This window comes from Gallinula chloropus (assembly GCF_964237585.1).
Source record: "Gallinula chloropus genome assembly, chromosome: 8".
Lineage (NCBI taxonomy): Eukaryota > Metazoa > Chordata > Aves > Gruiformes > Rallidae > Gallinula > Gallinula chloropus.
Genome location: NC_140093.1, coordinates 25319156 through 25331563, shown reverse-complemented (window position 1 = coordinate 25331563; position 12408 = coordinate 25319156). Strand labels below are relative to the sequence as shown.

General features: G+C 43.8%; 1 protein-coding gene across 1 annotated transcript in view; it reads left to right on the top strand.

Moving 5' to 3' along the window:
* FARSB (phenylalanyl-tRNA synthetase subunit beta) overlaps positions 1 to 12408 on the top strand; it is a gene marked incomplete at its 5' end in the record, with an annotated part of 39119 nt that overhangs the window by 24104 nt on the left and 2607 nt on the right. The window contains one exon of the mRNA XM_084267516.1: positions 16 to 168. Coding sequence (XP_084123642.1) covers positions 16 to 168 — 153 coding nt within the window. The remainder of the gene's footprint in view (positions 1 to 15; positions 169 to 12408) is intronic.

Here is a 12408-nt window from a genome sequence, read left to right as displayed (position 1 = left end):
TTCCTTCTTCTTCAGATGTAGGTGCAAGGAATTACAGGCATTTCTGTGCTGTTTATTACAACAAGAGCCCAGGCTTTGAGATTATCCATGGTTTGCTGGACAGGGTCATGCAGCTTCTGGAAGTGCCACCAAATGAAGAGAATGGATACACCATCAAGGCAGCTGACGGTAAGGAAAGCAGAGCTGCTGTTTACAGCAGAGGTTGAAGGGTTCCCCCACAACCTGAGATGAATTTTTGGTTTTCAGCAGCAGGTACTAATAATTAATATTACACCACAGTATGATGGCATAAAGAAGCAAAAAGGCATTAACTGTGTTCTTTGAATGTAAAGGGGAGTGCTGTCTTTCCATGAGCTTTACTATATAAAAGTAGTTTATATAAACTGAGTCAGCAGCTTTTTGAGGAGACACAGTAAAGCATCTGCCATGAACTTCACAAACTGTTTACAAAGAATTCATCCAGCCATTGCAAGGGTAGGTAGGAATTCACAGCATTGACAGCTATGCCAGGCACTCACTGAGTTCTCTTTGGCTAAGAGTGCCTGGAAAAGAGAACGTTGTAGCTAAAAAACTATAAACTAAAAGATCAGGGCTATAGTTTTCATTCACATGTACCTTTTATTTCCATTCTGATATGAAGATACATGCCTTGTATATCTTTTTTCCAAAGACTTGCTGTCTTTGAGACTGAGCCCTCTGCTTAAACAAGTAGTTGTATAACAGCCCTCTTCCTTCCCTGTACAGGGTGAGCTGCACATGAATTAAAAATAACATCCTTAAGTGCAAAATCTCCACTGTGTATGTGCATACGCATGTAAGAGAGAGAGAGCAAGCAGGCTGACCCCATTACTTCATTGAGAGAGTGTAGGCTGATGCAAGAGAGCCAAGCATCAGCAACTGAGCTACTCTGCTACCAAAAATAGCAGTGTAGTAAATACAGTATAGAGCAGCACGACTGCAGGGATAGTGGCTGTGGTTCTACTTAGGTGTCACACATTGAGGTTCAATACAAGGAAGTGTGGAGTCTGGCATCTGGGAAGGAACAACCATTCATTTCAGTACAGGCTGGGGGATGACCTACTGAAGAAGAGCTCAGTGGAGAAGGACCTGGGGGTCCTGGTGGATGACAGGGTGGCCATGAGCCAGCAGTGTGCCCTGGTGGCTAAGAGAGCCAATGGGATCTTGGGGTGTATCGGGAGGAGTGTGGCCAGCAGGTCAAAGGAGGTGATCCTCCCCCTCTGCTCTGCCCTGGTCAGGCCCCACCTGGAGTATTGTGTCCAGTTCTGGGCTCCCTGGTATAAAAAGGACAGGGATCTCCTGGAGAGAGTCCAGAGAAGGGCTACGAAGATGATTAAGGGCCTGGAGCATCTCCCCTGTGAGGAGAGGCTGAATAAGCTGGGGCTGTTCAGCCTTGAGAAGAGAAGACTAAGGGGGGATCTAATTAATGTCTATAACTATCTGAAGCAGGGGATGCAGCGGGAATCAGCCAGCCCCTTTTCAGTGTCTGTGGGGACAGGACAAGGGGCAATGGCTGCAAGTTGGAGCACAGGAAGGTCCACACCAACATGGGGAAGAACTTTTCCCCAGTGAGGGTGAGGGAGCCCTGGGACAGGCTGCCCAGGGGGTGTGGAGTCTCCTTCTCTGGAGAGATTCAAGACCTGTCTGGACGCTGCCCTGTGCAGTATGAGCTGGGGAGCTGCTTTGGCAGGGGGGTTGGACCCGATGATCTCTTGAGGTCCCTTCCAACCCCTGTGATTCTGTGATTAGTGCTCAGAGATACGAGACACTGACTCAGCTGGAAGAAGTGGCTCCATTCTACATGGAGCAGAACAAGTGGTGGGAACAGGGAGCCCCTGTCAGCCTGACTGGGCTGCCTGCCCCTGAAACTTCAGTGAGGAGTTGGTATGTTCCTCCCTGTTTAGCAGTGTGCTGCTGAGATGCCAAACACCACTTGAGCTAAGTGGCCTCCAGCACTTGTGTCATTTTGATGCTTTTTCCCCTCCTGTGTTTTTGACAGGGTGGTATTTTGATTACTATTATTTAAGCAGACTTTAAAAGGCATTATTAAAGTGTTGTTCATAGAATTCCCTGGTTGACCAGAAGAACATTAAACAATTGTACTAATTGTTCTAATTCTACCAAGCACAGAGCAGGTGATAGCAGAGCTGCTTGTTTGGAAGAGGGGTAGAAGCGCCTCTGGGATTTGGGTATTCAGCCGACATTGAAGTCATCTGAACTGTTAGATTCCTTGTAAAACTCTTCCTTCAGTAGCTTGTTTTTGAACAGACATATCAAGAGTCTGCTGTAGCACTGAAAATATTTACAAGTATTTTATATTCTGTACTGTAGCATTTCAGTGGTGTATAGCTGGCTCCAAGAAACTGGAAAAAACAATCCCAAAAAAATAAACCTAACACAGTCAAGAGGTTCCTTCTAGGTCCTAGTGCTGTTTGGTATTCCTGGTGCTGTGGAATTTGTAATGTCCATTCAAAATCCTGCATTCCTATGACATTGCTCCATAACACGTGTAATGTAAAGGGTGGATTATGCCCTGTCATGTGCAATATATTACAAGCAGTTTTTGGCTTTTTTTTCTGTAGACAAAGGAAAAAGTGCCTACTGCTTTGTTTCACCAGTGATTCAGAAACTCTCCTGGGATGACACGTAGATGCCTTGCAGTTCTCCTGACATTGGAATTTAACCTTGGGAACAATGCAGATGGCTGATACTCTGGTGCCGTAGTGAATGCAGTGTCACTGCACCAACTTACTCAAAAGACCTTGGTTGGAAGTCAAAGCAGTTTGGGGGCTTTTGTTTGGTGTTGGAGTTGCTTGTTTGGGGTTTTTGTTGGTTTTTATTTTTAAACTTTCTTCACAATCTGTCAATTAAACATGTCAGCAGATGATGGAGAAAGGTTAATTGCTGAGTGGAAAAAAAGGCACCCTGTAACATCTTAAAAGACTGCAGCATACTGAAATAATTCCAAAGAACAGGGCAAGTTACTTCAGAAGTTTTAAATCAGGACATTACACATGGCATGGATTTCTAGATGCATCTTTATGGAGCACGCTTTTTTATTGCCTGTGCCAAATTATAATTTGCACAGTGAGAAATGGGTTTATCCTGGGACTCCGATTTAGAAAGATCCTAATGTGATCTTAAGCAAGACTTGAGACTATAAGCAGCACAGTGTAAAGGTAGGGGTTGAAGTACAGGGGTTTTTTCATTCCTTATCTCATTAAAATAGTTCCAGTCATTACAGGAAAACAAAAATCCCAAAAAAAACCCCAAAATTTTCACTGTTAGGAGGGCAACAAATAATAGCTAGAGAGGAGTTGGGCACATATTGGCCTCTTCTCTAAATTCACTTTGAGAAGTGAAATGCCTGTGCTACAGCCCTGTTTGGTCCATATGTGCAAATCATGGTTATTTAAGCTCCTTCTGTTCTGCCCACACCTAAGTGCCCTGCGATTTGACCTTAAGGTCAGAGCCTTTTTGCCTTTATAGCAGCACCTGTGGAAAAGTACAGATGCTAGAAAATATGGGTGAAATTGTGATGTTCCCCTGGCCTTTGCACTACACTTTGGTGTAATCTGAGCTAGGTAATAAATGGAGAAGAGCTGTTCAGAGCAGCCTTAAGGAAGAGAGTGGTTTGAGTGACTGAATTCAAGGTTTTCAATGCCCATTTGGCACCAAATGCTTTTCAGTTTAAGTTGCTAAGGAACTATTTTTTTTTCCTCATTATTCCTCAATATACAAAATTACAAAGTCCAACAGACAGAACTCTGGTGTCCTTCCTGTTGTTTTCAAAAACACAGAATGGACTTTTTGATACATTAGTGGATCCTACAACTGCTGGCCTAGAAAAGCGTTTGGGGTTTTTTCCTTTGCTTTGCAGTGTAGCCATCCACAACCAAACAGACTGAAAAGACTACAACTATTGCATCAATCCTCAAATCTGAATGTGCTCCATAATATTAAAAAGTTTTTGCATAAGACAAAGTTTTAGCCAGTTCCATACCATTAATAACATTTTAAAATCAGTATGGATGTGTATTGCTAGGAAATAAACAGTCAAACTTGTTAAAAACCTAAAAATATTGTTAGAAACAGCCAATAAATTTGGTCATATATTGTCAGGTAATGTAATAAAGTTACATATTTTTGAGTTCAGTTCCTTTGAATTGCAAGATAGAGACATTCCAGTAACTGTATTGGAAGGTATTCTTAGTTTCAAGATGTAATCTCTGTAGGAATGTGTATGTTTTCCTGAACATTTTGGTCATCTTGTGCTTCTGGAGGACCATCTGAGATTACTATTGAGGAGATGATGTTAATTGTGGCATTCAGGTCCATACTGAAGTCTTACTTAGGCTAAAAAGAATAAAAAAGGGCTTGCTTAATAAATGCTGGCAGTGGATGCTATATTGCAGTCTTCAAAGGAGTGGGGCAAAGTGCACTCACATCCTAACATTTAGGCAAAGCAGCCCTAATTTTGCAGTACCCTCCAAGAGTCTCTGTTTTGGCAGTAGAAGTTAATTGGGCACAAACTGTTTGGAAAGGGAAAATACTATCCCTATTTTATAGAAGGGAGGCAGTTGGGCACAGATGATGTTAATGGTTCATCTGGGCATCAGTACTGCTGCACTGTGTGCCCCACTGCCTTCCATGACCAAATGGACATTTTGGGGACTAGCACCCATTCCTGTGAAAACAAACAGTCCCCAAACAGCGTGAGCTTGTGACATGAGCTACTCTTTGGCCTGTTTTTATTTTTTTTGTGGATTTCAGCTGGCTCTTGGATGTATTTATTTTTTTCCTCCAGAGTAAATGTTTGTGCCATCCATTGTTTTGGAGTAATTTGGGGAGTCAGCCCCTGTGTGTTCAACATAAATAAGCACCTCATCAACGCCTACTGAGTGTCGCGTCCTTCGGTAATTGGCAGCTGTCCTTGCAAAGAAGAGAAAAGATAAAATTGCACTCCCTTCTTTTTACTGCCCTCATTTAATCAAATGAAAGGTGTGGTCAAGTGTAGAAAATTTTAATTCCACAGTAAATCATAGCTAAACCTCACTAAATGAGAAGCTATTACTATGAAATTAGGGGTGTAATAGTTATCTCCGTAACTAAGAACATCAATAAACATTTGCTTTTATGATAATAATTAAAAGAAGATTTAGACTGTGGCTTGCTCTATAAAGTTAGCCTCAACTCAGGAGGCAAGGACTGATTCCAAGTTTCACATACAGACCTGAACCCCAGCATCTATCCCTGGAGACCAGTTCAAGTTGGGAGCCTGTAACACACCCGCCGGGAACTCGGCGTTGTTAATGCCTGTTTCATTCCAAGGCACTGGAACTCGATTGCTCTTAGTGGCAGCCCTGGCCTGTCAGATCCCTGTCTTGGCAGCCTCTGCGTGGTCCATGAATATCAATAATTGTGGTTTTACTCAGAGGTAACTAAAGGGAATTTTAGTACCCAAGCATGATTTGTGACATACCATCAGAAATGGATTAGGAATTGACTGGTGTAACTGGCATTCAGAAGTGGATACTTCGTAGGTCCTGTTGCATCCCCGTAATGTTTATCTACCAAACTTGTTATTTGAAAGACTACAATCAGATCTGTTTATATCAGCTGGTAACTGATTGTTTTCAGGTCCCCTCTGACTTTCACACTTCCTAATTCCCAAATAATTTTTTCCTCACCTTGGAATACTGACACCACATTAACAATTTTCTCTACTACAGAATTCCCAGTGCTGTTACTGCAAGTTAACTGCAGCAGGCAGGATATTTGCTTTGAGAATTGCACTTCAGAAACAACTAGTCTAGTAGATGTAACCAAACATATTCTTTTTTTTTTTTTTAAGGACTGGAAGACACTTTTTTATATTCCCAAATACCCCTTCCCCCCACACCCCCAGATGAAAGAGAACTATTTATTAAAACCTTACACATTTCTGTCTCACATAAAAAGTTCAACCAGCCTTGTTAGCAGATGAGAGTATCTCTGCTTACAGCATCCAGTACTACTAAAAAAAAAATCATATCTTTCTAATGCTGTCTTCATTGCTGCCAATCATTAATATTTTCCAATTTATTCAGTTTCCTTGATGAATTTTCAGCTACTGTTGTTAATCACAGTTTATTAATTTATTTTTCTCATTTTCATCTGCAAGTAGCTTCTATGATTTTTGACCACTTTCACTTCAGCTCAAAAACATTCCCAGGTTTTGCTGTGAAACTAGTACTGCTCATTTAGCAAATGAATTGTTTGTGAAGACCTTCCAACCTTCCACTCCTATTTTTCTGTTTCTTTCCCTCCCACCCCTGTAGTCAGCTCCATGAAGTAACACCACTAAGAGCCAAGGACAGGTTTTGAAATCTCACTCTTTCAGTATTATCCTGATTCTGCAAGGGATTTCAGGAGTCCCACTGCTGATCAGTACAATGGCTTAATTATAAGGCATCCTGTAAAATTGGATGTTTGTCACTAGTTCTTGTGGTTGTTCCAGTGTTGACCTCTACTTTGGGATCTAATGAAATTCTAATTAATTTCTCATCCTTTTCTCTTGAGCAATATTCCCCACAGCATCATTAGTTACATGAACTGCAATTCTAACAACTCAGAATGAAATTATCTAATAAAATGGGTCTGTCTGCTCACTTGATGTCCCTTTAATTGTCTCTTATCTTTGCTTCAGATTTATAGGAATTAAAATCCCTATACACTTAGGCCAAGTTTAGTTCTGTCTTACCAAGTACCATCCCACACCAGTGATGATGCCTCACAATTCGGCTGTAACTATTTTAACACCCGAGGAGGTACCTGGTGAAGATGGGAACAGGGAGCATTGTTTGTATTATTCATTTAGCCAGAGCAGGAGTCTGCAGCATCTGGATTTTCTCCAGATAAGCCTGACTTATTGGGATTTGACAGCACAGTGTGCCACTGGACATCTCAGAGCTGTCTTACTGTTACAAGTGATGCAGTTGTGCCAACCAACACCATCAGTTTGTGGCAAACCCCATAGTTTGTAGTCTCCTGATAGAGAATTGATGATTATTATGAAAAAAAGGGACTATCAGAAGTGCATTTGAAGAGGGCTTTTTTCATTCCTATGGTCACTTCAGCTCCTCAGAGCAGGACAGCCACGTTTGGGCAGACACCGTATCGCTCCCCATCCTGGGCCATGCGCTGCGGCTGCAGGGCATCGGCTTGCCACACAGATCTGGGTGGCCAACACCAAGGGATGAGCAGCTCAGCGGCTGCTGAGGCTCATCACTTAATGATCTACTTATTCCATGCTGGTTTGTCGAGTCATTTGGCAAAAGGCATGAAGTGTGGGAGCTGTGGAAGCGTAACATCAGGTGGCTGTTGTGTCTCAGCAAGTCCTGTCAAGTCACTGGGAGGGGAGGACAGCCTGGTCTGGGACATGAAGTCAGTTACCACCCAAACTAAATATGACACACTGAACTAGACCTGCAGACTGACTTAGTGCTGGACCTTGTTATTCTCCAATGCTGGTATGGAAGCAAAGACAAAAAGCCCAAGTCTGCTGCCTTACTGTGCACACACAGAGTACGTTACACCCCCTACAATGAAGAGGGTATTTCGTTGTTTCCTAGATTCTCATGTCTGTAAGGGGAAAGTATTCTTTTAGAGATTTAGAGAGGGATCAAAAACAGAACAAAGAAATTAAGTTTTTACTCTCTAACTCAAGTGAAATAGCAAGGTACCTTAAAAAAGTTTTATTTGGGATTAAGAATTCTCTAGTTTTATAAATGGCTCTGACACAATATCAGCCTAGATTTGTGACTTTAGACAGGATGGAGTATAACATTTCAGATGAATTGGATAAAACAGGCCCGTGAGCAAAGCTTAGTATGTAATGGTAATTACAGCACAGCTAAACTCCAGTGTAGAGTTGCTGTTTCTCACCACTGCCACACAGATGCAAGTTTATGGAGCTTTATACACAGATACAGATTTCTCCAAAGCTACTTGGAATTTGAGATTTCTTTCTAGGTTTCCTACCCAAGACAAATTTTTCTGCACATGTTATTTAAGCAGCCACCCTGGTACTCCATCACTGAGTACATGAAATACTTTTGCCCAGTTCAGTGACCCAAAATGCCTGCTTTCCTTAGCCTCAGCATTCACCAAATACTACCTGCAATTAGGAAAGTCTGGACACAGCAGTTTTACCCAAATAATCTTCAGTGTCTGACACTACTGCAATCCCAAGAAGACCACAGGCAAATAAAGAGGAGCTCCAAACCCATTAGATTCCTGAACCACTTCCTGACAGCCAGGAACACCCAGCATCCTCCGTTAAAGCTCCTGGGGCCCTCTACAACAAGAGTGAAATATCAGTCCAGTCTGTGTTGGTCTGTCCTCAAGGAAACAGGACTAGTAGCAACACCAGTCCCCAGTTCATCACTACACCACACTTGAACTTGACTCTGTACCCAAGCAGTGTTAGGATTATTTCCAAACTGTTTACAGTCCCTAAACAGCCTTAAAGTCAAATAGAGTGCATTGTATTCAGCTGTCAAGATGTAATGAGGGTTCTAAGGTAAAAGAATTAGTTTTTCCTCACGCCCTCACCAAGATACAAGTCAATACAGAGGCAGCCACGATGTAGCTGTAACGCAAGATGATGATTGACTGACCACTGGCAGATCAGTGGATGATTATCCATATTCCCTAGCCTTGCTGTCTGCACAAGGACAATGTTCAGCTCTATTTTTGGGTATCCAGTGTACCAGTCCAGGTAAATAATTAATTGTCCCTTTACCCTCTTCTGCTGTGCCCTGTATGTGGAGGCTGTTGAGAACACATAGGAAGAAGTCAGAAAGATGTCCTTGAGACAGAGGACGTGTTCATTCTGTCATCTTTTCCAGTGTTACTTTCTTGGGGGTGGATAAATTCTGGTGTTTACCTTACACTTGATTGTACTGATTGGGATTTCCTGATGTGCTGTTACAGTTAGGCCTAATCTGGGGAGTGGAGGTTGGTCTGACACAGCTTTGGTGAGGACTTACAGACCAGGAAGCTGAAGTTAATAAATATCCCACTGCTCCTGAGGTGCAGTTTTTCTGGGCATGAGACTATATGGGAGAACTGCTGACAAAATGCAACTTAAAAGAGAGCAGCTGGTCTCTCAGTGGGTTCCAGAAACTGTGCAAGATTAGAGGTGCCTGTGATTTTAGAAGTTATATGAAGGTAAAATCATCCCACAAGAAGATATGATTTCAAGGTTGCTTTGCAGAAGGTTCTAGGAGCCTGGCTGCACTGCATCCACGAGCAGGGAAAGGTGGTCGCTGCCTTTTAAAATGGGCTGACAGCGTCCTATAACTCTGCATTTGAGCCCGTCTGCCAAAAGAAGGCATTAGTCACAAATGCCAAGAACCTGATCCTGAAGAGAAAAACAAGCACCAGCTTCCCAAAGCCTAATTCCACCCAGGGCAGCAGAGGTAAAATACTTCCCCAGGTGAGTTGGGATGAGGTAGTGAAAGGGCAGCTGGAGCGACTGAGGGGATGGAGAATTAAGATGAAAGGCTAGATGAGCTCTGCTCTATTACCTTCTTAAGCTTCAGCTTCCGATGTTCCTTCAAATTACAGGAACAAACGAGTGGGCTGGAAGGCTTAGTGCAACTGTAGGCCTATAATACTGCTTTAATCTATTTCTTCTTGAAAAGGAGGGAGAGCAAGGCAGAGAAAAAGAAACTGTGCAAGGTGTTTGACAACAAAGAGTGCAGGGAACTCGCAGCTCTTTGAGGGTCAATTAGCCAGAAAATGCACTGAAGACGACATGCTCTATTGGATTATTGGCCAAAGAATTACCCCAAAGCAATCAGAGTGGCCCCCTTGCCTGAATACAGAGAGGCAATTACAGATTTTGAGGACGTGCTACAGAAGCTTTAATTAAAGGTATTATTTCTACATCACTGAACATTGGAAATTAAATTCTTACTCGCAGCCAGGAGAAGCAGCTTTTGTGCTCTGCTTGCGTGTAGTATGTCAGCATGAGACACGTCTGGCCTTGGCATCTCCTCCTCAGGAATGCACATTGTGTTTCACCCCACCCCTTCTCATAACTACCAATTATGATGTTGACATACTGAGAGGTGGATTTCCATCGCTGGACCTTCTGGCTTCCTCTGCCATGGGACAGGCCTCTCAGTGAGGACAATACAATCTCTGGCTGTATTTTAAGCTGAGGCTTATGAAGTACTTTTTGTATAGAGCAGAAAGGATTAGCTATAGCACAAGTGATAAGCTCGTTATCCTGCAGGTGGATGGGATAGCAAGTTACAGTTGTTTAGTTTATTTTGGCTCTCAGTGGACTGCTGATGGTACAACGATCCAGGCCTACAGGAGCAGCCTTTCAGTGTAACTGCAGCAGGAGCAAGCACAGTCCCTTCCCAGCACACCTACCCACAAAGGTGCCGCCCTGTGTGCTTTAGCAACTGCTCGACTAGTGAAAGCTTTCTTCAGGAAGACCATGTCCTTCACAACCAGACTGCTCCTGATAACATTATCTACAGAGATAGGACAAGCTCTCTTATCAACTTTGAACTTCTTCTCAAAAGCTGCAGGTCCCAGCTGCTGGATTCTCTGAGAAGGCATCTTTGGGCTTCTTTTGGCCGCATGACTAGTGAGGTTTAAGAGCACAGGGCTTTGGCTTCACAGCATGAGTTGTCCAGAGGAGGTAGCAGCATGTGTGTTTTCTGATGATTCCCTGTACTTACAAGTAGCACATAAGCACACACCTTACACACAGCCCTGACTCTCACAGTCCAGTCTGTAACACAAGCTTTGCCAAACCCCTAAACCACCAGTGCTATTTAATTGAGAACACAAGAAACACACAAATCAGGAAAAAAAAAAAAGAAGACTGAAATCCCCCTACCTTTGTTTTCTGGTTTCTTTGCCAGGTCCTGGGGCTTGCTGGGCTGCGCTGTGGGTTGGTGAAGCCACACAGCACATGGCTTATCCTCAACACAGTGAGGTTCCTCCACCTCAGCTCTCCCTTTTCTAGTCATGGTTGGTCCCTCAGTCAAATCACTCCCCCAGCTGCAAAATGCTCGTTTCTTTTTCCCCCACCCCACCCCTCCTTGCCCAGGTTTTTCATGTTTCTTCTGAGTTTTTTCTCTCTTTCTATGTTTCCTTTTCAATGTCTGAGTTTTTCAATCTGGTATTTACATTGGCTCCAGATTCTGGTGTGGTGGCAGACTGGGCTGGTGTGAGCCAGCCTCCTTCCCTTGCCACCTGTGTGGTCACTGGGAGAGTCACTAAGATGAGGAAGACCTCAGATCCCCCATCTGTGGGATGCAGACTGGAGACCCTTTTGGCAGGCAGGAATATACTTAGAGGCATTCTGTAGTGCAGCCAATTATCATAATAATGCTTTCATTATTAACCAGAGTTCATAAACTCTGTAAGCCCGTTCCTCAGCTCATGTTTCTCTGGTGCAGGAGCCAAGTGTTAGCTGGACAGATGGGGACCTGAAAGCTCTTAGCAGGTTCTTTCATTCTTATCTGCTTGCTGTCTGATCTCTCCCAGCCTCAGAATTAGACCCTGCACCGCTGTGGCTGCAAAGCACCGAGCCTGCTACTGAGTGTGCTGCAAAGTAACCGGCCTCCCAGGGTTACCTTAATGAGAAGCGGAGAGGTGGTTTGAGGGTCCTGCGTCCTGTGCTTTGGGGGGCTAAATGTCCCCCCTGGATATTAATTAGAACCTTGCACTGCAAGGAAGCACCGTGGTCCAGCGTTGGTTGCTGCATACAAGATGGAAGATGTGGCTGAACGCCTGAGGCGTAGCTGGAGGAGCATATCCAGAGCCACACTGAGCTGCTGGTTTCGTGGCACAGGCTCCAGCCAGATGAGCAGCTTGTCCTGCTGCCCTCTCCAGGTAGAGGGCCACCACTTCCCTTCCTCTAGTGATTCACTGCTTCACTCCTTCCATGAAGCTGCTGCAGGTTTGTGGTGAGAAGTTGTGTCGGTGTCAAGGTCCCAGGTAGCGTTATGCCCCACTTCGTGCCATCAGCGTTAAGCCACTGCACTGTTCCCAGTATAATGTCACGAACTGCCAGCAGTTTTCAATATGAATGTGTATTGTTTAGTTAAATGCAAAGGGACTTCTAATGAAGTTAACCTTCTAGGAAAGGGCAGTGGTGGTGATGGGAGGGTTGGGAGAGGCTTCAAGTCCCTTCCCGCCTGTCCACCTCCCAAACTTCTGACTGGGAGACCAGCAGCTGCCAGTACCCAGATAGCAAAGTATTTCTTGTCCCTGAACAAGTAAAGCTGTTTCACACAGCAGGAAGTGGTGCAGGTCTTGGAAACTGCCTTTGCTAAATTGGCTGAGTGCAGTATAATTTTAGACCCCCATCCAGATGTC